This window comes from Antechinus flavipes, chromosome 6, assembly GCF_016432865.1.
Source record: "Antechinus flavipes isolate AdamAnt ecotype Samford, QLD, Australia chromosome 6, AdamAnt_v2, whole genome shotgun sequence".
NCBI lineage: Eukaryota > Metazoa > Chordata > Mammalia > Dasyuromorphia > Dasyuridae > Antechinus > Antechinus flavipes.
Window position 1 is genome coordinate 28359686 of NC_067403.1, and position 26596 is coordinate 28386281.

The following is a 26596-nucleotide window of genomic DNA, read 5'->3' on the forward strand; positions in this document are numbered from 1 at the left end:
ATGGCACACTCTACAACTATGTCTACTCAAAACCATAGCATGTGAATCCCTACTATGTAATATCCGAGGTACTCCCTTCTCAGAAAAGATACACTAGCCTCGAGATATTCTATGGCTCTGCATCCACCAAAAAAAAAAAAAAGTTATTTCATGAGACCACAGCACTGTTTTAACTTTTATTAGCTAACCAGAGTCCATAATTCATTCAAAGCAAAGGAATATCTTGAAGCATGAAGGCTTTTATATAAAAGTATAATATAACTATTAAGTCAAATGGAAAGAATTAAGAGTCTGGAAATCAGGAGTCTAATTCCAATTCTGCCATTGGCTAATTATGTGATCCTGGGCAGGTCACCTAAATTATTCTGGGTTCTTGTACCAGTTGATTTAAGATAGTTTCTGAGATCTCTTTCAATTCTGAGATTCTGAAAATGTAAAGACTTAAAAGTATATGAATCCAAGGTCCCTTTCAACTCTACAGTTTTACGATTTTATAAATTCCTACAATGATACCATAGAATTAAGGATGCCTGTGAACAAATACAGTTATAAAACATTTCTTTTTTAAAGAATAATTTTTCTTACCTCATGCCACTATCCAATTGATTAGTTTTATTTGTATTAGCATCCCACAAATAAATGCTGGCAGATTTTTCAGCAATTATTGCTAACGTGTCTCCATCTACATCCCAGTCCATAGCAATACAGGGGCTTTAAAAATTAGAGATGTGAACATAAATGAGAATGTTTTAAAACTTGCAAGTAGCTGAACAAATGAAGTGCCATTCTTCTTTTAGTTATAATTTGTCATAATGCATTACAGTGTAGTAGGGACTAAGAGTTCATAAAAAGTCAATCTTTAATCTGCTCTGATTTACATCTTCTTTTTTCCCCCATTCTCTTCTACTTTTAGCCTGTTACCTTAAGCCAAGTTTTTTTATATTTTTATCCCAAAAGGTTCAAATATTTGTTTAAATTTGATTTCAATTTTTCCACTTGGACAATGACAATCTATAACCACTGTTTTACTTCATTCAGTAGAAACCAATAGGTTTTAATCAAGAGATCAGGACATGAATAGAAACCCCAGTCACCATTAGAATATTCTCCTATTTTCACTGATTAAAAAATAAAAATAAAAGCAGAGATTGTTTTCACTGCAAAAAATAAACATCTTATTTTTGTGAATTTTAACCTACAATTTATTTTCTCATATGACATTTACATAGCACTTCAAGAGAATGAGAATATTAGAGGACTAATTCTGCTGGTGAATATGGGAGGGAATGGGATCAAGTATATATGTAGAAGGGCTGGTCTTGAAAAGGCTACCTCTTTCAGATACTGGGGGGGAAAAGAGAGATGGGAGATGATGATGCAAGGTTTTGAGATGACGAAAACTGAAGAGGGAGTTTATATCAAATGGTTTCAATGTTCTTAGTCAAAAAGTTAAGACTCTCAGATAGGGAGGGTAGATGTGTTCAGGGAAAAATGGAGAAAAGCTTTAAGAGGAAAAGGAAGGTTTCAGAAATTATACACATGCACACACACACACACACACACATGATTTCTATTGGTGACAAAGTAACAGGTACTGACTAAGGAACATTTCAAAAGGAAAGTTTGAGGGCTGATATAGACAATCAATTAGGGAAAAATAAAAGAACAGCCTTGTTATATCATACAATCTTTCAAAATGAAACTCGGGGAGATGAAGTAACAATCATGGGTTACAAAATTAATAAAATGTCAGAGCTATGATTTGCAAATACAGAATTCTTTTTTCCAAACCAAATTAAAATGTACCTTTTTATTTATTCCATATTTATACATTCTAGGAAAATTAATCCTGATTCTAGTTTTATACTTACCCTTGAAGACTAATTTCATTTTTCTTTAGACCGTGGCGATCAAAGATTTTTATTGTATGATCAGCTCTAAAAATGCAATATCAGATCTTTAAAATATAAAATTATATAAGACTTAAATATTTTTGTTAGTAACATGCTAAGTGAACTAAAACTTTTCAAAGGTCAGTCAAACCAATCAACCTATGCTTCACTTATAATTATTGCTAAAGTGAAATATTCTTTGAACTGCTTTTACATTTATTACTTAGTATTATATACATAAATATCAAATAAAATAAATAACATGACAGTAATTTTTAACATGCTGGTTACCTTACCCTGTAACCGCAATGTAATTTCCTTGTGCTTTCTGCCACTTGAACTGTATAGGAGCACCAAGCAAAGACTTTTCTAAGAGAATAAATACTTGCTGAAGGAGAAAAAAGATAGAATTGCAAATTATCTCTTATTAGTAGAAAAACTCAGTGATATTGAAAGATCACAAATGCATCAGACTGCCTATAAGTCATGTGGCACTACTTGCCTTTCAATCAGAAGACTGCTTTTCTGATACCTTATTTGTTTTTGCCAGAATTTTCATTGTTTATTAATGAAACTATACACACACACACACACACACACACACACACACACATATATATATATATAAACTGCCTAGAATAAATGTTGATAGTAACAAGGAATTCAGAATACATTAGAATCAAAACTTTTTTATCAAATGGCCCAATTATGTTCTTTGGCTTTCCATTTTCTTAGAAAATTTGAAACCAAAATTATGAATGACTAAATTTACATTAGCATTTTTACAACAACTTTACAAGATAAACAAGATAGGTATTATGACATATTTTACAGTTAAGGAAAACTGAGACTTAAGAGGTCAAATAGTTTGTCAAAGCCAAACATGACTCTTACCAAACTGCTAAAAAAGCATGGAAGTAAACTGTACTAAAAAACAATACTGCAACATATTTAAAACCCTTAAAACCTTTGTAATGTGCTAGAAAACAATTTTTGAGTAAAATAAACAATATATTAACTTTTTAAATTAACTCAATTCTCCATTTCCCCTTTTCATGTCTTTTTTGTTCTCTATATCAAGAACTTAGTTGATAAGTAGAAAGAAAATATCAAAATAAATAGAAACAAAATATTAATCAGCATATTTATTAGGTGGCATTTATGAGTTAGATAATCTGTAAGACAGGAAGAAATGTATATGGACAGTTGATATTCGCCATTTTATTCTTTAATATGTAGATTTTGAAATGTTTGTCTTCAGCTAATTTCAGAAAAGCCTGGAAAAAGCTACATGAACTGATGCTAAGTGAGCAGGACCAAGAGAACATTGTACCCAGCAACAAGATTATGTGATGTTCAACTGTGATGTATTTGGCTCTTTTCAACAATAAGGTAATTCAAGGCAATTCCAATAGACTTGTGATAGAAAGAGCCAGTTCAGAGAAAGAACTATGAAGACTGAATGTGGATCACAACATAGTATTTTCAGCTTTTTTTTTTTTTTTTGGGTGGGGGGAAGGGGAGGGGCTTTTGTTTTTTCCCCTTTTGATCTGATTTTTCTTGTGCAGCTTGATAAATGTGGAAATATGTTTAAAAGAACTGCACATGTTTAGCCTATAATGAATTGCTTGCTTCTGGGGCAGGAGAGGGAGAAAATTTTGGAACACAAGGTTTTGCAAGAGTGATTGTTGAAAACTATCTTTGCATGCATTTTGAAAAATAAAAAGCTATATATATATGTGTGTGTGTGTGTGTGTGTGTATGTGACAAAGTCACAGGTAGTGATGTAACAAACTGTAGTTTGTTACCTATGCTTATAATTGAAGGAAATACTAAATTTTGTTTAAATAGTGAAAATATATATGCAATTTTTTCCTAGATTATCAATGGACTCCTCTGGTGTGTCTGTGCCCCAGGTTTAGAACAGCGACTCTAAAGGAAGCTAGATTTCTTTATGTCTAAAGATTTGCAATTTCTACTTGAGGATCCTAGTTCTGCCCTCTGATACCAAGTAGAACATTTCTAAACTCTCTTCAATGTGATAGCATTTCACATATTTCACATTAAAAAGGTCTTTAAAAGAAATTATTAATCCATAATTTTGTGGGTAATATTTTTTCAGCAATGGAAATTCAATACTGAAGCAATGCTGAAAATCCAAAACTGAGTCCCAAACCCTTTATGCTAGGGTTTTGTTTTGTTCATTTCCGGATCATGCTCTGATCATGTCACTCCATCTCTAAATTAGAACAGGGGACCTGCCAAGTAGCTCAGAATTGTAAAACAGTATGATTTCTTACAAATTAGAAGAAAATAATTTGCCATATTATGTCCAGAAAATTGTGCAACTTTTGCATAATAAAGTCTACTATAAATATATAAAACATATAAGCACATGTTTTTATACTACAATTTTATTCCCTTTGTATCTATGCTTTTTACAGAGAAATAATTAAAAGGGGGAAGTTCATGTTAATTATTCTATTCTTCCTAAGTAAAAAAATATCTATATTACTATGGTGATTTTATTACATTCCCAGGTTTTCTCATAAATATGCTTAAAACTCATACTAATTGAAAGTCAAGTTTATACTATAATTGGCATTTCTCAACAATTCAGAAGACTCTTCTAAAATTTGGTTAACTTGTAATTTGAGAATTCAAGCTTCAAGCTCAAATTCTAATACACTAAAGTTTCCTTATTTAAAAAAAAAAACTACTAGGTGTACTATACTGAAAGGAAAATATGTATATTCTGTATATATAGACACACAACAATGTAATGTTTTATCCATTGTTTTGTGTCATACTTTATTTTGAAGGTGGTTTGTGAAATTGGAAAAAAGATACAATGAAAATTAAATGTGTTAAGAAAAGCACAGTATTAAGACATAGAATATTATTCCTGTAGAAAATAGGCTAATAGAAAAGAAACAGTATAAAAATATATATATATATGCTAAGATGGTTAAAGACTTAAGTTATTCCCAAAAAAATAAAATAAAAAGAATTATGAAAGAGGCCGTGCAAGGATTTTTTTTTTTTTGCAAGGAACATTTTGCAATAACCTTTGCATAATTAAAGACAAGCCATCCTACTATGGAACAGTATTGGAAATATGATTTCTAGCTCTGCCTGTCTTCTCTACATACATGATTTTGAGCAACTCATTTGTTCTTTCTATGCAACTACAAAACGTGAAGGAGTTAAGACTAGATGACTTCTAAAGAGGCCAAGGCTAGCTTTAAAAAAAAAAAAAAAAGGCCCCAAGATTAACTCAAGAACTAAGATCTGATTATTTTCAATGATCAATCTCCAAACCTAAGAGATGATGAAACGTAGTTTTTTCCTAATGTTAAAAAGAACTGGGGGAAAAGAACGAACTGGGGAAGGAAGGGAAGGATAAGGAATTCGGCATGCACTGTTAGCTGTGACCGTCTGCCTCAGTTTCCCCATCTGTAAAATGGCCTGGAGAGGGGAGGGGGCGCGATAGAACCACTGTAGTTAATTAGCGGGGCGGTACTCGGAGAGGGGTGAACATTAAACACTGGGGCGGCGAGAACACTGGAAGGGGCGAAGTTCGCTCCACGGGGGAGAAGTCCCAAGTCTCGCAGGGTCCCGGGGACGGGGGGAGGGGAGGGACGACGCCCCTGTGAACCCCTTCCCCACCCCGGCAAGGGGCTGCCGAGGAAGAGGGGCGGACGAGCTAGGCCCGCCTCCCTCAGCGGGGCCGGGACAGCAACACCCTTGAACTCAGGGAGAGGGGCCGGAGAGATGGCGTGCCCCTTCCCGCCTCCGTTTAACCGTCATTTGGCACCTTCATCTTGCTAGAGAAACCTCCGAAGACACCAGCGGCGCTCACTGCCTCAGAGAGCCGAACACACTGCGCATATGCAGCCCCGGGGCTCGCGCCACTCGCCCCTCCAGAACTCGGATCTTCTGTCCTATAGAGAGGCTTCGCTTCGATCACGTGACCCCCTCCACCACACCCCCAAGCTGGGAAGGCTTTGCGTTAGCCTTCACCTTCGCTTACGTCACTCGTCGGGAGTTTGCAAAATCTCGCGAAAACTCCGACTGTCGCTTGCGGAAAGCTCCGCCTCCTCCGGTCTGGCCGACACGGATTGGCTGCACTGAAGAATCTCCTGGGTGACGGGAACGCGGCCGCCGCCTCGCTGGGGAAGGTATGCTTCTGCGCAGTGGCCCGCTCGGGAGGCGGCTGGAGCCCCATGATGAAGGTAAATACCTCGAGTTTCCCTGGGGGAGGCAGACCAGGGCGTCCCATCCTTCCCCTTCCTTCCCCCACCCAGTTGCCTTTCGGGCGTGGGGGCTGTGTCCTCCTCCCCACCTCTCTGGGGGTGACGCGGCAATGGGCTGACTTAGGGTGACAAGCACGGCTTAGGTTAGCCACGGGAAAGAAGACGAACAAAAAGGGGCTCTTCCCCCCCCCCACCCACCCATTGGGGCTCTCGGTCTTGGGTGTTTTCCAAAATTGAAAACAGAGCGTGAAGAGCGAGCTGCTGAGGATGCAGGGGGAAGCAGAGCCCTGAGTATGCACTTAATTGCAGGACTTGAATTCGAATCCACCTTTGCAACTGACTACCTATGTGAACTTGAAATGGTCACTTTGTCTCGGCCTCAATTTCCTCATCTGTCAAACGAGAGAGCTGGACTTTATTATTTCCTTCCTATGCCCCTAAACGCTAGAACATCAACCCTAGGAGAAGGACTTTGGAGGCTATGGCGTCCAGTCCCTTTTATTTGATGGATGAAGGTACACAAGGGAATTATTCTCTTGAGGAAGGTCACACAGTTACCTGGTGAGCTGTGCATCAACACAACCATCCCAACGTCAGAAATGTGTAAAGAGCAGTCAAAGTATCACGGAACAGCTTTAGTTAAAAAAAATAAAAGATAAATGGATTGATAAATATCTTTAAGTGAGGATACTCTGGTGTGGTGTCAAAAGTAATTAAATTAGATTCAGAATCTGGTCTGCAGAGCTAGTCAGAGAATACTCTGTATCTTAGTTCTGCATCAGCAGATTTAAGGTAATGCTTATCCCATTACCCTCATCTACCCCTGATACACAGCTGTGAACGAATAGCTTCAGACAGCACAGTCATAAAATCCCATTTTGTTAGATCTAGAAAGGTCAGAAAATGCTTAGTAGCTGTCAATTATCCATATGTGAAGATTCCATTTTACGGTGCTTCCCATGAAATTTTAAATTTTCTGATTTACGTACTGGATTGATTTAGCCACACAGTCTTCTCATTCTTCCCACCTTCAAAATAGGGTTTGTATTATCTCATTTCATTTTCATAGCACAATTATTCTTATAAAGATCCATTATCCTCATTGAACATACACCCCAGAATCTAAGCAGCAATTTTTTGCATGAGAGTCCTTATCCTTAGCCCCTTAAATAACCAATTTAATCTGCTGCTTTTTAATGGATTTTTGAAGAATAGCTTCCTTATCCTTCTGGTGGGATCATGGAAGGGAAAAAAAGCAACCTATCATCTATTGGCTGTCTAGACAAATAAATAATCACTCTATTTTTCAATTATATACAGCCTTAAAGTATCCATGGTAATATTATTCCCTTTTGTTAACATGAATAATAATAATAAATGACTTTTATATGTGCTTTAAAAGTTTACAAAGCTCTTCATATGCTCAACATACTTGATTCTTATTGTAATCCCATAGGTAGGTATACTAATATCCCTATTTAACAGATAAGGCAACCAAAGCTCAGAAAAACTTTGTGACTTATCTCTACTTTCACAGCAGGTAAGTCCCAGGAGTGTGCTTTTAGCCTAAGGGTCTCCTGCCCCCAAGTGCTGGATTCTTTTACTGATTTGCAATATCTGCTTATGCTCAACCAAAATAGAAAATTAAGAATAAAGGTCAAAAGTTTCCTGTTTATAAAGGGTTTACAGTATCTTCAAAACAACACTATAAGATACATAGTATAGATATTATCCTTGTATTAACATTAGGAAACTAAGCACAAAGATTATAATACAAAGTTACAAAGCTAAAATTAGAAGCTAGATATTCTTATTCCTACTCTTGAAGTATTTTGAAATTTTTAAAAAAATAAGAAATATTATATACATTGGAGGAATTATTATCATAGTATAATTTTATCAAAGGTATTCTCATAGTTACATTTAACAAAGAATAACAAATTTCCTCTTCTTTCTTCATTGGTTATAATGTTCCATTTTGATCTTTGAAAGAGTACAATATGTTGCCATTGTCCAAACCACATGAAATCATTTTTACTGCGTTTAAGCTTTTATACCTGCTTTTATATATTACATGATCACCATTTGTCCATTATGCTAAGAAACTGAGATAATACCTCAGTACTACAGTGAACTTACACATCTAGTAGGCAGTGCCTCCAAGCCTCTTATGTCACTGCTTTGTTTCAGAATGTCTGGGTGAAAAAGGAAGAAATGAGCCTTTGGCAAATGGATCATACAGAAGGGAAAAATGAAGAATTTGCCAAGTGATAAATAATGTACAAAATATAACTGAAAGGAAAAGAAGTATGACACAAAATCAGTTAACTTCATAATTGAAATTTTAAGTGTAACTTTTGAATTGTTACTATTATATTGCTAAAATTAATGATATGATGCTTTATAAAACATTTCAATATTGGGGCAGCTAGGTGGTGGAGTGGATAGAGCACCAGCCCTGATGTCAGGAGGACTTCAGTTCAAATCTGATCTCAGACACTTAACACTTCCTAGCTCCTAGCTCTGTGACCCTGGGCAAGTCACTTTTCCCCAATTGCCTCAGAAATAAAAATTCAATATGGTGTAAAGTCTTATCTATATTGATATTTGGGAGGTAAATACTGTACATCCAACTTAAATTGAAACTACCTTCTAACAAAGTTCTTTTGTCCTTTAGTACCTAAACCTCCTGGATGAAGTTTAAAATATGCCTAGTTTAGAATGATTATGTGAGTAGTTTTCCTAATGAGATTACAATGCATGTTTTCCAGTATTGTCATTGTATTGATTTAATATTTTTTCAAAATGGACCCTGCAATATATATATATATTGAACATCTGACACTAAACTTTTGTTGTTTTTTTCAGAAAGTTTTTACTCTATTAGAAAGGTCTTGGTTTGGTGCTCCATTACAATTCACTTGGCAAAAGACGTTGGGAAACTACCTAGCAGTGACAGGGTAAGAAAACATAGTCTTGTCAATTGTATTTATAAGAATGAAGCAATTCTGCAACGTCAAGCCTAATATTAATATAAATATTGATTTAATTTATGATTAATTAAAATTATTTTAGAATTAATTAATTCAATTGATAAAAGCAATATAAAACTCTCTATGATCTCAGTTTTATTTTTCTTGTTTTTCCTATTCCCCCCTTTTGGTACACTGTTCCATTCAGAATGCATTAACAGCAATTCTCAGTATACAACATCTCATCTCCTGCCTCCATGTCTTTCCATAAAAGATCCCTCATGTCTGGAAAGTACTCATTTTTGTCTCCTAGATTCCTTGTTTCCTTCCAAAACACAGGTGGGATGCCTCCTACTACACAAGCCCTTTCCTGTTTTTCTAGGACTCTCCCTCTTGAAATTCCTTAGTATTATTTTGTATTTATTTTTTATGTATTTAAATGCATGTGTGTTGTATTCCATAATAGAATGTGAGCTCCTTGAGGAAAGAAACTGTCTCATTTTTAATCTTCTTATTATTTTTGTGTTCTAATACTATTTTAGAGCTGACCATACTGTAAAAATCTTTGATCGTCATGGTCAAAAAAGGAGTGAAATTATTTTGCCTGGGTAAGTACGAAAAAAGATCCAAAAAAAATTTTTTTACAACCACAATTAAATAAAATTTTATGCCTTTTATCTGTCATTTCATGATCATTTCAGAGGTAAAGTATTAACTGTAAATAAAGATTTAAACTTGTAAACATGGCAGAATAAAGTTGTGTATATGAGTGTGTGATTATGAAAAAGCATTTAATACTGTAAAAAAACCACTTTTCAACAAAGTATTGAATTATTCAAGCTTCCTTGAAAGATAGACCAACAGGACTAATTGTTCAGCAACCCTCTGATCACAAACATTCAGCAAGACATAGGACAAGGAGATGCTTGCCACATATACTGACTGCCTTGTGAATGGTAAGGTTCTCTAGGTAACCATTTTGCTGACTGTAACATGGGAGAGCCTCCAGAATAAATCTGTGATCGCCTGAACTAATGTGATACAAACATCCACAAACAGAACTGACTAGATGAAAGGTATCTATTGACCAAATCAATACATGCATTTGAATGGACTATCCGCCAAATGAATGACTTATAAATGACTTCTAGAATGAGTAAATGAAGCCTTTATAAAATGTTTACTGTGTGTAAAAACATTGTGAGAAGCCCTAGAAATACACATAGAAAAGTTAGAGTGTCTGGTCTCAAGGGGATCACTTTCTAATGAGGGAAACCACACATATGGAAGGTTTCAGCTTCAAATGGAAAGATCATATAATAACAAATATTTGTTAAAAAATTTTGTAATTTCAAATAAGATCATATCAGGGTTGCTGCTAGTACTGAAAAATATTAGACAGCAAGATATAAAATACAACAATCCCTAAAGAATTAAAAATCAGTATCTCACAAGACAAGAAGCAGGTAGTTGATATAAAAACAATATAACAATAACAGACTCAGAAGAAAAATTGAAGTAAAAAATGACACCAAGAAATTATGCAATTGGAAGAAGAGATGAAGAATGACAAATGAACAATCAGGGTGCAGGACACTCAAGGAAGTCCTCAAAAACATTATGTTAGTGGACCTTATGGAAAGACAGAGACAATCCATTCAAAATGGGCAGCTGCAATCTACATCAGTGGAGGGAACTCTGAAATCAATAAGATCAAAGATATGTTTCACTGTGTCCATAAAAATAGAAAAATAAACGAGCATAAAGTAATAAGCCCACTTCCAAAAATTACATAACAAGCGTTCATCTTTATTGTCACACTTCATACATGTTTTTTCATTAATTCATCTGTTCAACAAGATTTCAAGGCATCCTATGTGCCAGATACTAAAGAGAAAGACAAGAATGAAGCAGTCCTTGTATTTAAGAACATTCTGTTAGAGGAAAACAGATATGCTTAAGTAAAAGCAAAATATTTATATATAAAGTAAATGCAAAACAGTTGGGGAATGGACACTAGTAATGTAATTAGGAAGTGACACTGAAGCCGAGTTTTGAAAGAAACAGGGTTTGGAGAGGATGAGTATGTTGTACATTCAAGAGATAGGTGTCAACTTCTATAAATCTGGGAGTCACGTGCATAAAAAGGATAAACTCATGCGAGCTGTTGAAGTCACCAAGTAAGAAAGTAAATTGTCTTCTTTTCTCCAAGAGAAACAAGATGTCTCAGGACAGCTTTACCTACATTTAGAGGGCATGACATGAATGATGAGACTGAAGAGCTGTAGAGCTAAGGTAACAGAGTCACAAAAAGCCAGAGAAGAAAAATATCCACTAGGAGAGGATGTTCAACAATGTCAAATGCTATAGAAAACTCGAGGACTGACAAGTGTCCATTTGATTTTACAATCTACAGATCCTTGCAATGTGAGAAGAGCATTTTCACTTGGACAAAGTCAGGATCCCATTTGGAGAAGATTTTATATCCAAGTGAGAAGAGAGGTGCTAATCCTAGACAGCTTTTTCAAGAAGTATGGCTGAGGGGAAAAAAAAAAAAAAAGACAAAGAATAGCAGCTTGGAGCAAAGGCAGGGTTAGTGAAGAGTTTTAAGGATGAAAGAGACTTCATCTTTATAGGTAACATGGAATCAGTACATAGCAAGAAACTAAAGATTAGAGAAAGAGGGATTCTGATCATGGAGCCCATCTGCTAGACAAACTAGGAGGGAACAAGATTGAGGGCATAAATAGAAGGGTTGATCTTGGCAAGGATCTAGACCAAAGGAGGAGATAGTAAGAAATGACGTTAAGGGATTGAGAGATGGGAAGTGAAGAACTGAAGCTCACAGTGAATGGCCTCTATTTTTTTTCAATAAAATTATGAAATTTGATTTTTAGCTGAGGTGATGCTATGGGTAGACCACGGAGTCCCCAACTGATAGGGAAGGAAGTAGAAGAGAAAATCCATTGGGAACAAGTGAAAAGATAGACTGAGTTTCAATAATATGAATATAGAGTGGATCTAGCACAATCACATAGCTTCTTCCAGCTTTATTCAGCAGCTGATGAGGAAAACTAGAGAAAACTGATGACAGCAGTGATCCAAGCTTGGGGCTGGCATTGCATGAGCAGCAGTAGGTTAAAGAAGTAAGAGGTAAGGGGGCAGAGAAGTGTATGTTGGTAAACTGCTAGGCTAGAAGGTTGAGTATGGGGATGGAAGAGCATATAACCAGATGGGAATTGGTCATTGGAGCCTAGTTTAGAAGCAGAAGAACAATCTGGAGATCATCCCAGTAGGAAACTGAGGCCTCTTAGAATCCTTTGTTTCTTTTAAAAATGCTGAAATTTTACCTTTCTTATGCCTTTCCCAAATGCTAATTCCTTCCCTATCAAATATATGTATGTATGTGTATATATATATTTATGGATATATACACACACATACAGATAGATGTATGTGTGTATACACATCTTTATTTTGTTTATATTTGTGTAATTGTTGTCTCCCTAATTAAAATGCAACTTCTTTGAGAGTAAGAACTATTTCAGGTTTTTCTGTATTGCTAACTCCTAATATACTCCCTATAGTAGACTGTTTAAAAAAAAAAAAAAAAAAAAAACTTGTTGATCCAGTGTAGATTAATGAAAGGCATATCTTGAAATATATTTTCCCCAAATCCTTGAGAGAGTGATTTTAAGGATCTAATCATAACACAAATTTTAACAATATATAGTTTTTTTAAATTTGTATATGCAAGTTTTCTTTTAAATATTAACTAAAACTTACACACACACACACACACACACACACACACACACATTGATATATTCTTTAAAAAAGAAAATCTTAAAATGACAGCTTAAACAGTCAGAAGAAACAAAGATTCCATAACTACTTAACCATACATAGAATAATTACAGATCATAAAGATGAAGCATAATATATAACTAGAACCTGATTGTATGAACAAGAATTGGAAGTTTCTTGAGTATAATAAATATCCTGGTTTTGCCTTTATATTCCCAGCACCTAATAGCAAATTTTATTTAATCTGTTGAAATAGTATTAAATCTACTCTCTAATATGGAATAATTACATTTTATTTACAATATAATTACACCTATACATTTATGTTATAAAGATGTTTATAAATATTTACATATAAAAATAAATATATATCTGTATATGTTATATGAAACATAATTTACCATTATAATTACATTATAAGAGATAAACAGCTTTTTTTTCTCCTAAAAAAAAAAAAAAAAAAGTTTTATCTTTGCAAAATGACTCATTCCCCAATTTGAATAGCCACAAACAAGTAGACTTTGGGATGAAAACTTTACTGACAATTTATTATCATTCTCTGGTTGTACTTATGGTTAACAATTTGTTTTCTCTTTTTAAAAAGTAACTGTGTTGCTATGGATTGGGATAAAGAGGGAGATACCCTAGCAGTGATTTCCGAGAAATCTAGTTCCATCTATTTGTGGGATGCCAGTACAAATAAAATTAGCCAATTGGACAGTGGCATGAGGTAAGAATAACTTTTCATTGTTAAAAGCTTTCCTTAAGAGTTTATAATTGTTCTGATTTTGATTTTGACAGTATCATGTATCATATCCTACATGTGGATACTGGCAGTGTTTTCTCTAATTTTTATTTCTTACTGTACTTTTATTTTAATATGCTTTTTTTTTAAGTAAGATATATTTGTGTAATTAAAAGGTTATCGGGCTGATGCTTTACTTTTGTCAGCAGATTTTGCTGAATTTTTCTTCTTCAAATTTATGAGTCTCTTATCCTGAAGTCTGTATTCTCATAACTTCTTGTCTCTTCTAGTTCATTTCTGGGGTTATCTCAAGAGACTTAGCACTGGAAGGGACCTCAAGTAATGTCAGCTGGACTAAACCAGCAAGAGCCGGACCAAGCAGACTAGGAAATGGCAAAAGCCAGAATCGAACACAAGTTTGATTTCAAAGTGAGGGAGGAGACAGATTAGACATGGGTCATCCCTAGTGGGGAGCGAGGAGGCCCGAGGCAGAGAGGGGAAATCTCAGTATTTTATACCAGTCAGTATTTATACCAATGGCTGCCCAGTGAGCTGTACCTTGACAGTGAGGGGTGGCAGCAACAATGAAACAAGTTTATTCATAGCAGGACTTCACGATTGGAACACTGGCTCTAGTCCGATACTTGTCCGAGCTCATAGAATACCTGGTGCTGGTCAAAGCAATACAGTACATGAAACGATTCTGTGCTTTTGCCCAGAGTGTGAGCGCAGGGGATCGATTAGCCCAAACTCGGGGCACAGTCCGCTGGCTGGACCTCCGCTCAGGAAAACAGGGCAGCTGTCTGAGGTAATTTTAGTATTTTACAGATCAAGACTCTGCAACTTAAAGAAGGCAAATAACCTGGCAAAGGTCATCTAGATAGTGACAAAGCCAAGATTTGAATCCAGATCTCCTGAGCCAATTGTGAGATTCAACATGAGTATTTCCATGACAGAAACATTTCTGTATTTTTTTTCTTATTATTCCTTCTATCTTCCCAAGTTAAACTTTTAAAAGAATTATAAATGAGGGGTAGCTAGAGAGCTCAGTGGATAGAGCATCAGCCCTGAAGTCAGGATGAACTAAGTTTGAATCTAGTCTCAGACACTTAATGCTTCCTAGCTGTGAGACCCTGGACAAGTCACTTAAACCAATTGCCTCAGCCAAAAAAGAAAAAAAAAAACTATAAATGAAATGGAAAACTGACTCTTATTCTTGAATGAAAGTGCTTTTAAAAAATTAAATTACATGATCATTAAGAGAAAAGAAACAAGGAGAAGCTAAGACCTTGAATAATCTACCTAGATTACTAATCCTATATAATAAAATTGAGCACACACATTTGGTTTTTCAGTCATTCCTGTCTCGGCACTATTCCACTCTCTTACTGCAGGACTGTCTTTAATCATAACTCATATCAAAGCATCAGTCATATTGCTTTCAGACCAACAAGAGCAAATATTTCTTACACACGTTATTAATATACTGGTCCAAATAACAGCTACTACCTCAACTAGGCCACATCCTTACTATAAGATCTCTTTGAAAAGATTTAAAGATATACACGAAAAATACTTTTAATAACAGGTTTTATTTGTCTTTTGTACAAGCAAGATTTGAAGAAAATGAAACCTACAGCTAAACCAATATGATAATTTGATTAAATTTCTGTAAATACAGTGACACATTAAATTAAAATTTACTTCCATTTAGAAAAAGAAAATACATATACATGTAGATGATATATGTGCTATCAATTAAAACTTTATAAATTTATAAATACTTTAGTCACCTGTTTTCCCTTCCTATTTCTAATTATTTGTAGTAGAACCAGAACCGCGATTTATCATGTCCACATTAAACTTGAGGTACTTGTGTGAAATTAAATGTGCAGTTTCTTTTACTGCTGACTGAACCTTAGATCAGTCATCTGCTTTTAGAGTAAATTTTCTAATTGACGAGTCTCTTATGCTGAAGGAATAAGTTGCAATTTGACAATCTACCTTCCGAATCAAATGATTAAAATTCTTTATGAAATAATTCTTAACTTACTTAAAGATTATTACTATGATTATCCCTTATAGTGATGTTTAAATGTTGCAGGGATCAAATGTCTTTTCTTCTCTGGTCAAAATATGGAGCATTCTTAGCTGCTGGAACTGTGAAGGGAAATTTGCTTATATATAATCGTCAGACTTCTAGAAAGATCCCTGTCCTTGGTAAGTTGTAACTGAAAATATATTAAATCTTGACAAAATACTCTTTAGCATTATAGATTTTACATCTTCAAAGCTGTCTCCCACAATATATGACTAGTGAAAATGGCCCTCCAAAACCAAGGCCAGTACCGAGGCATGAAGAGGGGCGTGTTCAGGGATCTCGCCCAGCTGGTCTTTTGCTGTTTCTTCTGAGGTCCTTTGGGCCCTGACTCCTGGCCTTAGCACTAGCTGGCCCCGATGCCTACATTGCACCTCCTCCCTTATATCAGTCTTCAAGAATTCCAATTCTCTTCACAATTCTGTCCAAGTACCACCTTCTACATAAAACCTTTCTTGATTTCCCTGAACTCCATTCTCTCTACCCCATATTATTTCGTATTTACTTCGTAACTACTGTAACACATAGCTTTTGCTCCTTCTGATAGCACGGGAATTCTCTGAAGAACTGGGACTGGCCTGTGTGTATCTTTGTATCTTCAGCTCAGTACCTAACACAGAGTAGGTACCTAGTAAATGCTCAATGGTAACTTCATCAGCACCTACAAACAAAAACATGTCTCAGCTGCCACCCAAGTAACACTCACTTTCCTCCCCAGAGTCCCCTGGGTTATTCATTTGGGTTATTCATTGGGTCTCCACTTTAGAAGCAACAAACTGAATCATCAATTTGGTATCCCTCCGAGTAGAATAATTCCAGACTTCTGACACTCATCATTTTGTGCCCTTCCTGTCCCACCTAAATCCACAATCACTACCCTGAGCATTTGGAAAGGAGGGTTTTCTCAGGATCTAGAATTATATAATTATATAATAAATGCATGCTGAGGGGCAGCTAGGTGGTGCAGTGGATAGTGCACCAACCCTGAAGTCAGGAGGACCTGAGTCAAATCTGATTTCAGACACTTAACTAACCTAGCTGTGTGACTCTGGGCAAGTCACTTAACCCCAATTGCCTCAGCAAAAAAGGAGAGAGAGAATTTGAAACTCAAAAACAAACAAACAAAAAAAAGAATATTGAAAACTCTAATGTCCGGGCTAACTCTCTGGAGGGGCCTAAGTCGGGCCTTGGTCTTGGAGAAGTGAAGGAGGCAGGAGAACTACCATGTGGCTGGTCAAAGACGGAGTCTAGTATTGCCTGAAGTCTTCTCTGTGTCTGTGGCTGAGACTCCCTTAAATACCTCAGCACACTGAGCATAGCCAACTGTTAGGAGAGCCATTACATCATCATATAGAGAACCATTATCTCACACTAAGTAGGAGCTTAACTATAAGCACCATGCTATCCTTGATTCAAATGTACCTTTTCAGAGTTCGGCCCTCTACAGAAAACTGTCTTTACAGTTTTTGGAAAAATAAAATACTATTGAGGAAAAAAATAGACTAAATAAATAGATATTACATTCTTATTTATAATCAGATTTCATAAAAAGTTCCTATTCTCAGTAACTTCTGATGGAAATTATGTATTAAATGTTGACAGTATGCTTTAATTAGAAATGTTATAAGCATGACAGCACACTAGTTTCATAAGATAGTCTTAATTCCTTCTCTGTTGGCTCCAGTTCTCAGTGATCCACTTACGCTTTCAGATTTCATTGCCGTTAAGGGTTTTGGCTATGTTTCATTGATTAAAAAAAAAAAAAAAGTATCTATGCTAAGACTGTTTGCTTTTCAGGTAAACACACTAAACGAATCACGTGTGGCTGTTGGAGTTCAGAGAATCTACTGGCCTTAGGAAGTGAAGATAAAATGATAACAGTTAGTAATCAGGAAGGGGACACTCTCAGACAGGTAATGCAAATTTTCACCATCATTAAAAACTTAGTCCATATAAATAACATCCAAAATTTTACATCTTTCCTATGATCCAAACTTCTTGTACTCTGTGGCAGAATATGAACATTCTATTTATTTGCTGTTAAATTCATATTGAAAATATGAAAAGTCCTTGACATATTAGAAATGGGATTTTGGTATTATACTTGTTCCCTTCTTATTTCACCTCAACAATATTTGAAGAGGATTACCTTCCTTCTGGTTGTATTCTGACAATGGATTTGGAGGACATTTTAAGATAAACTTATAAGTGTATATACAAATTTTCTAACCTCTCCTAATAATTTACATTCCATGATATTAGAAGGTTATATTTAACACTATCATTTATTTCATTTTTCTGACACTTCTCACATTAAATTTCCAGGTTTTAATTTAATTGGATTCTATCGATGATAACATGTAGTGGGAAATAAAAATTGCAAAAAAACCAAAACAAAACAAAACAAAAAACCAAACTTTTAGAATTAAATGAGTTAGCCACCTTTCAGTAATCAAGAATTCACTTTAACCAGAGCATTAGAAACTGGACCTGTGATTTTGTTGATTTAGCGAATTCCCAGATGAGGAAATTACCTTTATTGATACAGGTATGTATCTTCTGTGCTACGTGGAATTACCTAGGCCATTGAACAGTACAATGATATATAAAATGATGCAAAGTGAAGTGAGCAAAACTAGGAGAACACTGTACCCAATGACAGGAGTACCATAATGACAATCAGCTATGAAAGAATCTCAAAGACCATGATAAATGTCTCCACCTCTAAAGAGAAAACTGATAAACTCTTAAGTGTAGAATAGTTTCTTTTTTTAAAAATTTTCTTGCTTTTTTTTTTGGCAACATAGTTAACTTGGAAATATGTGCATGACTTCTCCTGCATAATTGATATTGTATTGTTTACTTTGTTAGTGGGTAGGAGAGGGGTTAGAAGGAGAGAGAATTTGAAACTCAAAAAAAAGTTTTTAATAGAATAATGCTAAAGTAAATCAAGTAATTATTTTTAGAGAGAGAGGAAGGTTAGGGAACTTGCCCAGGGTTATATATTGCTGAAATATTTTATAGGCAGCATTTATACTCAGGTCCTTCTAACTCAGAAACTAACTCTTTTTCCATGAAATCATTTCATCAGCAAGTATTTTACAAGGGGAATTTTCTTCAAACTAGATAGAAAAGAACAAACATGCTTAAGAGTTCATTAAAAAACGAGAAGGCAAGGAAATATTAAGAAAACACTTAACTATTTTAAATGAGTTCAATACTCCTGACAAAGATGAATACTAAAAGAATTCATAGATATGATTGTAAGATTATCGTTAGTAAACTTGGACAACTCATGGAAAGCTACTTAAACATTAAAATGCAAATGATTTATAATCCATAAGTTACAAACCAGTAAGGATTATAGCCATATCAGAACGGATTACTAAAAGAACGCTTTTTCATCACACAAAAATCAATCAGGCACCACTAGACACTAAGTCGAGTTCATTAAGAACTTGAGTCCTTCCACATTCATAACATTTCAGAGGAATTCCTTAGAAATAGAAAGACATTTGGCAAAATTTATCACGATAACCTTGTGGGGGAAAATGGAGAAATAAGGGTTAAATAATAGAATTAGGTGAATTAGTAACCCCAAAGTTTTAGTTGATTAATCTATGTCCATCTAAAGGACATTCCTAGAAGTGGGTTTATCACTGATCCTCATTCTTCCAAAAGTTAGCTTGTCTCTCCCCTCTTTCTTTCAAATTTGATAAGCCTAATAATAAAAATGACAATTCTACGTAAATTAATCTACTTATTCAGTGCTATGCCAATCAGACTGCCAAAAAAATTATTTTATAGGTCTAGGAAAAATAACAAAATTCATCTGGAAGAACAAAACTTCAAGATTATCAAGGGAATTAATCAAATTAAGAAGCCTGCCATATATCTGTATTTTCACCCAAGTTATTCAGTAATTTTTTTAACCAAACAGGGCTAAGAAGCACTTATTAAATTAAAGAAGCACTTATTATTATGGCACTTATTAAAGCTCCCCTTCCAGATTGAGATTGATTATCATTCTTTGGGCTTGATCATTCAATCAGTTATGAATCCACATTACTATATCGTCTCTCCATCCTAGCCATGAAATCTAATGAGAAACTTTTAATTAATTCAACAAGCATTTATTGATTGGCCACAATTTGTGTGCAAGGCACTGTGCTAGGCAAAAATGAAAAGTACATACTCCAAGATGTTATCTGCAGCTCTTGTGGTTTCCAGAATCCAGACACCAGTACCTGGAATCGTTATCTCTTCTTGTGAGTGGATGATAATAATATAAGGAGACTGAGAGGCCGTTACATTGTCTGACCTCTCTCTCGTCTTCCTTCTGCCTCCAATTTATTTCATTCCCAATCCACAAGCAACACCTGTGTCAGTAAAGGCTGCCCCGGCAACTCCCTCAAGTGTCACAATCCACAGCTGCGGAGGCTCTTGGAGAACTGAACTGCCCTTTCACCCAGGCCTGATCCTTAACACCAAGATGCAGTGGAATCCCAAACTTTAGGATTCTCTGCCCCTCGGTATCTTGCTAGCTGAGTTCTGGACTCCCTGCTCCTTTAAAATTGGGCTGCCCAGAGCTCTAAATATATACGCCAAATATAGTCTGATTTTTGCAGAGTACACAGAGACTATTGCTTCTCTTTCTCTGAAAGTATCATTGTTTAATGCAGTCTAAATAAGTTTAGTTCTTTGGCAGCTGTAGCAAACTTTTAAGATTATGAGTTTACAGTGCTCCAAAAGTCCCATGTCTTTTCCATGTGAATTGGTGATTTTTAAAAATTTTAAGTGCAGATTTGAAACTATGCTCAAAAAGTTATCAAACTGTACATACCCTTTGATCCAGCAGCGTTTCTACTGGGCTTATACCCCAAAGAGATACTAAAGAAGGGAAAGGGACCTGTATGTGCCAAAATGTTTGTGGCAGCCCTGTTTGTAGTGGCTAGAAACTGTAAAATGAATGGATACCCATCAATTGGAGAATGGTTGAGTAAATTGTGGTATATGAACATTATGGAATATTGTTGTTCTGTAAGAAATGACCAGCAGGATGAATACAGAGAGGACTGGTGAGACTTACATGAACTGATGCTAAGTGAAATGAGCAGAACCAGGAGATCATTATATACCTCAACAACAATACTGTTTGAGGATGTATTCTGATGGAAGAGGATCTCTTCGATAAAGAGAGCTAATTCAGTTTCAGTTGATCAAGGATGGACAGAAGCAGCTACACCCAAAGAAAGAACACTGGGAGATGAATATAAACTATTTGCATTTTTGTTTTTCTTCCCGGGTTATTTATACCTTCTGAATCCAATTCTTCCCTGTGCAACAAGAGAACTGTTCGGTTCTGCACACATATATTGTATCTAGAATATACTGTAACTTATTCAACATGTAAAGGACTGCTTGCCATCTCGGGGAGGGGGTGGAGGGAGGAAGGGGAAAAATCAGAACAGAAGTGAGTGCAAGGGATAATGCTGTAAAAAATTACCCTGGCATGGGTTCTGTCAATAAAAAGTTATTTAAAAAAAAATTTTAAGTGCAGGATTTCAAATTTGTTCCCATTAAATTATAGCTTATTGATTTTAGCTTATTCTTTCTGCCCATTGAAATTTTGAATTCTAGTTTCTTACATTCATGTATTAGGCTTCTCGTTTGCTTCTGTCACAAATTATATGCCTAATCTGGAAGGCAGAAAGAGAGTATCAGAAATGAAGAGGAAAGGTACTCTAAACCCAGGATACAAAGTTTGTAACATCCTAGAGTTGAGAATTATTGAGATCTGAGTGGGGACATTAATCAGATGGACGGGGCCAGAGCACAGAAAACCATGGCATCTCCAAAAATGAAATAAGTCCACATTGAACTTCATCCCGAGTCATAATTGTTTTTATTTTTATTTCGTAGACTCCAGTCCGATCAGAGCCTAGTGATATGCAGTTTTCAACAATGAAGACTGACGACAGAAACTCTACTTCTGAAAGCACAGTAAGAATTTAGAATCAAGTCTGTATTCAGATCACCTTAGTGTTTCTGTGAACTTTAAAAATATAGAACTCATTTGTCTTTAAAAAAAAAAAAAGTTAAAACTGCTTTAAACACCCCTTAAAATGATGGACATGGATTTGATATCTAAAACCAAAATCTAGTATTATTTGCAATGGTTAAATATTTAAAAACTTTCCTTATAAATAAGACAAGGATGTGTTATATTTTATCATTTAATAGTTTCTGAAATACTAGTGATAAGTTACCAGAGGAAATTAAAGGCATAATATTAACAAAAAGGAAACAAAATTATTCTTACTTACAGATATGATAATTGTGACAAAATCCTAGAATTCAGCAAAAATAAACTACAAAAATAATTTTACCATAGCAGAAGAATACAAAATAAATTCCAGGCATTCAAGAAGTACCAGAAGTGTTTATCAAGAACCTATCAGCAATACTTTTCACAAATGACATAAATTCCAGAAGAAATTTTCTAGTATCACAAACTGCTACTAATGTATAATGGGAAATGGATGGCATCTTTTGAATAGCCAATAAGAAGCTAGCATAGTTCATTTTGGGCCATACCGTTTTAACATGAACTTTAATTTTTTTTTTTTTTTGGGGGGGGGGAGATGAGGGGTTCTGGGGAAGGCAGTGGTGGTTAAGTGGCTTTCCCAGGGCACACTTCTAGTATTTAAGATCACATTTGAACTCAGGTCCTCCTGACTTCAGGGCCAGTGCTCCACCTACTACCCTATCTAGTTGCCCCTTATTGTGAACCTTTTATATATGCCCTGGTCTAATGTGAGCAAAAATTGCACTTGTTTGTGGAAAAACTGATGTATGAAATTATAATTATCTAGAGCCCATACATATTTTAGTTACATAGCACTTTAGTGACATCATTCATTTAAAAATATTGCATAAAGTTGACTTTGTTATATACAGTAAAATATCTTGAAATTATTATTAAAGTCTTTCCAGATTCCCAAAGTACATTAACCTAATACATTTTACATATCTTACATAATTAATTTTAGGATGTAGTACAAAAAATCGTATTCCTATTTACATTCTTCACAGATAAACAATTTTGGCAGTATAGGTATTGCCTCCACCAAAGTCAATCACAACTCCTCGATGACTTGGTTAGATAGCCTACAAATTGCCATAGCTGAAGAATGAGCCATCATAAAGTCAACTTGATAATGAGTATCTCTGACCTTAGCTAGGCTGGGTCATGGTCAACTGAGGCACCAAATGGTCCATTGCTGGGACCATTCTCTGTATTTATTCTGCCTGGCAGGATCTGCCAGGGCTACTCTTCTTCTGGCATAGCTTTCGGGAGTCAGGATCACAGTGAGGGATTACAACAAAATGCTGGTGCAGGACACTAGATTCTACCATATAAATAGCATTCATCTTTTTTCATGAAGCACTGTGCCTTCTGTTTCACTCTGTTTTGTATTTTGTTGGTAGATAAGTGTGGTGGTTGGCAAGAAAACTTTATTTCTTTTCAATCTGAATGATCCAGATAGCCCAATTGATCTGGAATTTCAGCAGCGTTATGGCAGCATTGTTTGTTACAGTTGGTAAGTACAAAAATTTTAAAGCAAATAAAAGTCTGAATCTTTTTCCAAATTAGTAATAACATTTCATTTTCCTTTATCTGTTTTCATTGATTCTTGCACAATTTATGTCTTATAACATTAATATTTTCAAGAATATAAAGTGAAGGCAAGTCTGAATTTTAAAAATGAATTTCCAGTCTCTCCTAACTACAATCTAGCTTCCATTCAGCTGCTCAAATCAGTTTCCTTAAGAACAGTCTGACCACGACATTCTTCCACTCAGTGATTTTTAATGGCCACCATTGCCTGTAGGCTCAAACACAAACTCATCTGTCTGCTTCTAACGCTTTCACAGAGTTAGCTGAGATGAATCTTTCTGGCTTTATTGTACTTAACTCTCCTTCCTGTACAGTGCCGGTCAGCCACTCTGGCCTTCTTGCTCTTCCTCTCACTACATCCCACTCTGTTCCTTTGGATTGGCTGTTGGCCAGGCCTGTAGAATCCCTCAAGCTCAACCTTCTACATGAAGCTTTTCTTGATTCCTCACCAACAAGGCCGTGTATAAATTTTGTATCTGTTGTTTCCATGTGCGTGTTGTCCTCCCCCATTCAAGTGCAAGATCCCTGAGGGTCAGGATGTTTTGTCTTTGTATCCCTGACACTTAGTGGTGTTTAATGACCTGGCAGGTCATTAATAATTTCAATTGTTTAATTCTATAATTATCTATTTAAAAGACCTTTACTGGTTTACCAGTGATAATGATAATCCCCAAACTATTGAAAACTTTAGCTATAACTGCTTTTAATTTGACAAACTGTTACATTGCTATTTGTATTGCTTACAGGTATGGAGATGGCTATATAATGATTGGTTTCTCACGTGGAATTTTTGTTGTCATTTCAACTCATATTCGAGAAATTGGTCAAGAGATCTTTCAGGCTCGGAACCATAAGGATAACTTAAGTAGTATTGCAATATCACAGTCCCTTAACAAAGCTGCCACGTGTGGGGACAATTGGTAAGTTATACATCTAAGTCCTTAAGTAAAATCTCCAGAAAACACCACGACAGAACCAGCAAGATCATTTTTTTTTAAATCTAGCAGGAATGAAATTTGTTTGAAATTGTACAAGATGAATATGTAGTACATCAAACCTGCCTGGTTCTTCATGTTCCTTCTTCAGTGCTCTGTACTCTTTGGATACAGAAATTATACACCTTAGACATTAGGATTGTATATGGTGAGAGAGACAGACAAGGGAGGGGGCAGCATCTGCTTTATCCTGGACTAACATTGCCCCAGCCAGATATCCCAACTACACATTCCAGACTTTTTCCTTACCACCACTTCATACAGCTCCCAGTTACGAAGTTCTGCTATCTCTTTTCCCCGATTCAAAAACATAGTTCCAGTTAGGTTGATTTTTGCCACCAAAACTTTCTATTTAGATTGCCTGTTTATTGGCCTAAAAGAAGGAAGAGTAAGTAATGACTGAATTGCCAAACTTGAATAACTGGGACAAAAGTAATGCCATAGCAAATGTAGAACACAGGAAGAGAAGCTAAATTATTATTACTCCTCTATTTGCTCTTTTAAAAGAATTATAATTCTAAATTCAACTAACATCAAATAAAATGAGCATCTCAGTTTGCAAAATAAGACCAAAAGAGGGGATTTTATATGAAACTTACAGTATATACATCTTGCTTTTCCTGGCAAGTACGTTAAATTAAACATGGAAGTTTCAAAGCTGGAATGCTTATCTGCCTTTCCTTCTGACCTTCTTTTCTTTTTTCCCTTTTTTGGTAAATCTATCACTATCCATCTTCCCTTTTCCCCTGCCCCACCCAAATTGAAGTGTGTTATACTTATAACATACATGCATAGTCAAATAAAGCATTCCCATATCAAGTCGTGTCCAAAAATATCTGTCTCATTTGGCACCTTAAGTCCATTACTCTTCTCTCAGGGAGTAGGTAACATATCTGTAGTCAGTGGCCTTAAGAGTCATGGTTAGTCATTACATTGCTTAGAAACCTTTAGTCTTTTCTTTATAACATGATGGTTATGATGTATATTGATCTCCTGGGTCTGCTCACTTGTTTCTACATTAATTTATACAAGTCTTCCCAGGTTTCTCTGAAGCCATTCCTTTTGTCATTTTTTTCTATGCAATAATATTTCATTATATTAGCTTCCAATTCTTTGCTCTAACAAAAAGAGTCACTACATATATTTTTGTTTAGATGGCTCTTTCTCTAATATCTTTGGAAGTATGAGTCTAGTAGTGTTATAATCAGGCCAAAGGGTTTGCACAGGTTAGTAACTCTTAGAACATATTTCCAAATTTCTTTCCATAATAGATCTACCACTCCACAAGTAGTGTGTTTCACTCATTCTCTCTAAGAATCAATTTTCTCATCTATTAAATAGGGATAATATTTGTGCTACTTATACCACAAGGTTAGTGTGAGAAATATTATGAATATTTTATAAATATTAATTTAATTCAATAAACATTTATTATGTATCTACTATGTACCAGGCACTGTGCTAAGTATTATCATGTGCTATATCTAAATTATTATTATTACCATTTTCTTTGAAACCCTTGCCATACATTTTATACATTTTGTGACTGGAAAATCCCTGAAACTTTATTTCTTCATTTAATTTGCTTTTTGATTTATGTTTTCTTTTTCTTTTCAGGATATTTGAAACAAATTCTAGAATACAAACATTTTGAATTACAGTTTAGCACATATCTTATTAAAAATATTATGAAGTAATGAAAATGTTGAATATTGACCTAAAATATATTTGCTTAGATTTTTACATTAAATCTTGTGGTAAAGTTTCTTTTAGAATTGTTATGAATTAACAGTACCTGCTACATTTATATGTTAATGTCATAGAAATCATAGAATCTTGGCATTTTCAAGTTCTTTAAAATCTTGTCTAATATGTATGAACTCTCAGTGAGACGTATTAACTTAAATTGCTTTTTCTGGTTCTTATGACTGACTAGATATGCATGATAGGTAGCTGGACATAGAGGCACAGTCTGAGATTGTGGAACAAAGGAAAAATAGCTTGCTTCTGACTTTCTGGCCATGTCCTAATCAATTCTGCTAAAACAGGTACTGATGTACACAATGGGCATGATTGTGTGGGTGGATAAGGAATAAAACTGGTACATTTACCTTTATTTTTGGAGACATTTAGTTTTTAGAACTACATTA

At 35.2% G+C, this 26596-nt stretch overlaps 2 protein-coding genes across 2 annotated transcripts in view; one reads left to right on the forward strand and one right to left on the reverse strand.

Annotated features, from left to right (window-relative positions):
* LOC127540302 (WD repeat-containing protein 19-like) overlaps window positions 1-884 on the reverse strand; it is a 120861-nt gene extending 119977 nt beyond the window's left edge. Inside the window, 1 exon segment of the mRNA XM_051964937.1 lies at window positions 586-884. Coding sequence (XP_051820897.1) covers window positions 586-698 — 113 coding nt within the window. The 5' untranslated portion in view covers window positions 699-884.
* Window positions 885-9013: 8129 nt separating this feature from the next.
* WDR19 (WD repeat domain 19) overlaps window positions 9014-26596 on the forward strand; it is a 65064-nt gene continuing 47481 nt past the window's right edge. The window contains exons 1-8 of the mRNA XM_051964943.1: window positions 9014-9108; window positions 9663-9728; window positions 13532-13657; window positions 15777-15892; window positions 17568-17683; window positions 21693-21773; window positions 23262-23374; window positions 24198-24371. Of these exons, the coding sequence (XP_051820903.1) occupies window positions 13545-13657; window positions 15777-15892; window positions 17568-17683; window positions 21693-21773; window positions 23262-23374; window positions 24198-24371 (713 nt within the window). The 5' untranslated portion in view covers window positions 9014-9108; window positions 9663-9728; window positions 13532-13544. The remainder of the gene's footprint in view (window positions 9109-9662; window positions 9729-13531; window positions 13658-15776; window positions 15893-17567; window positions 17684-21692; window positions 21774-23261; window positions 23375-24197; window positions 24372-26596) is intronic.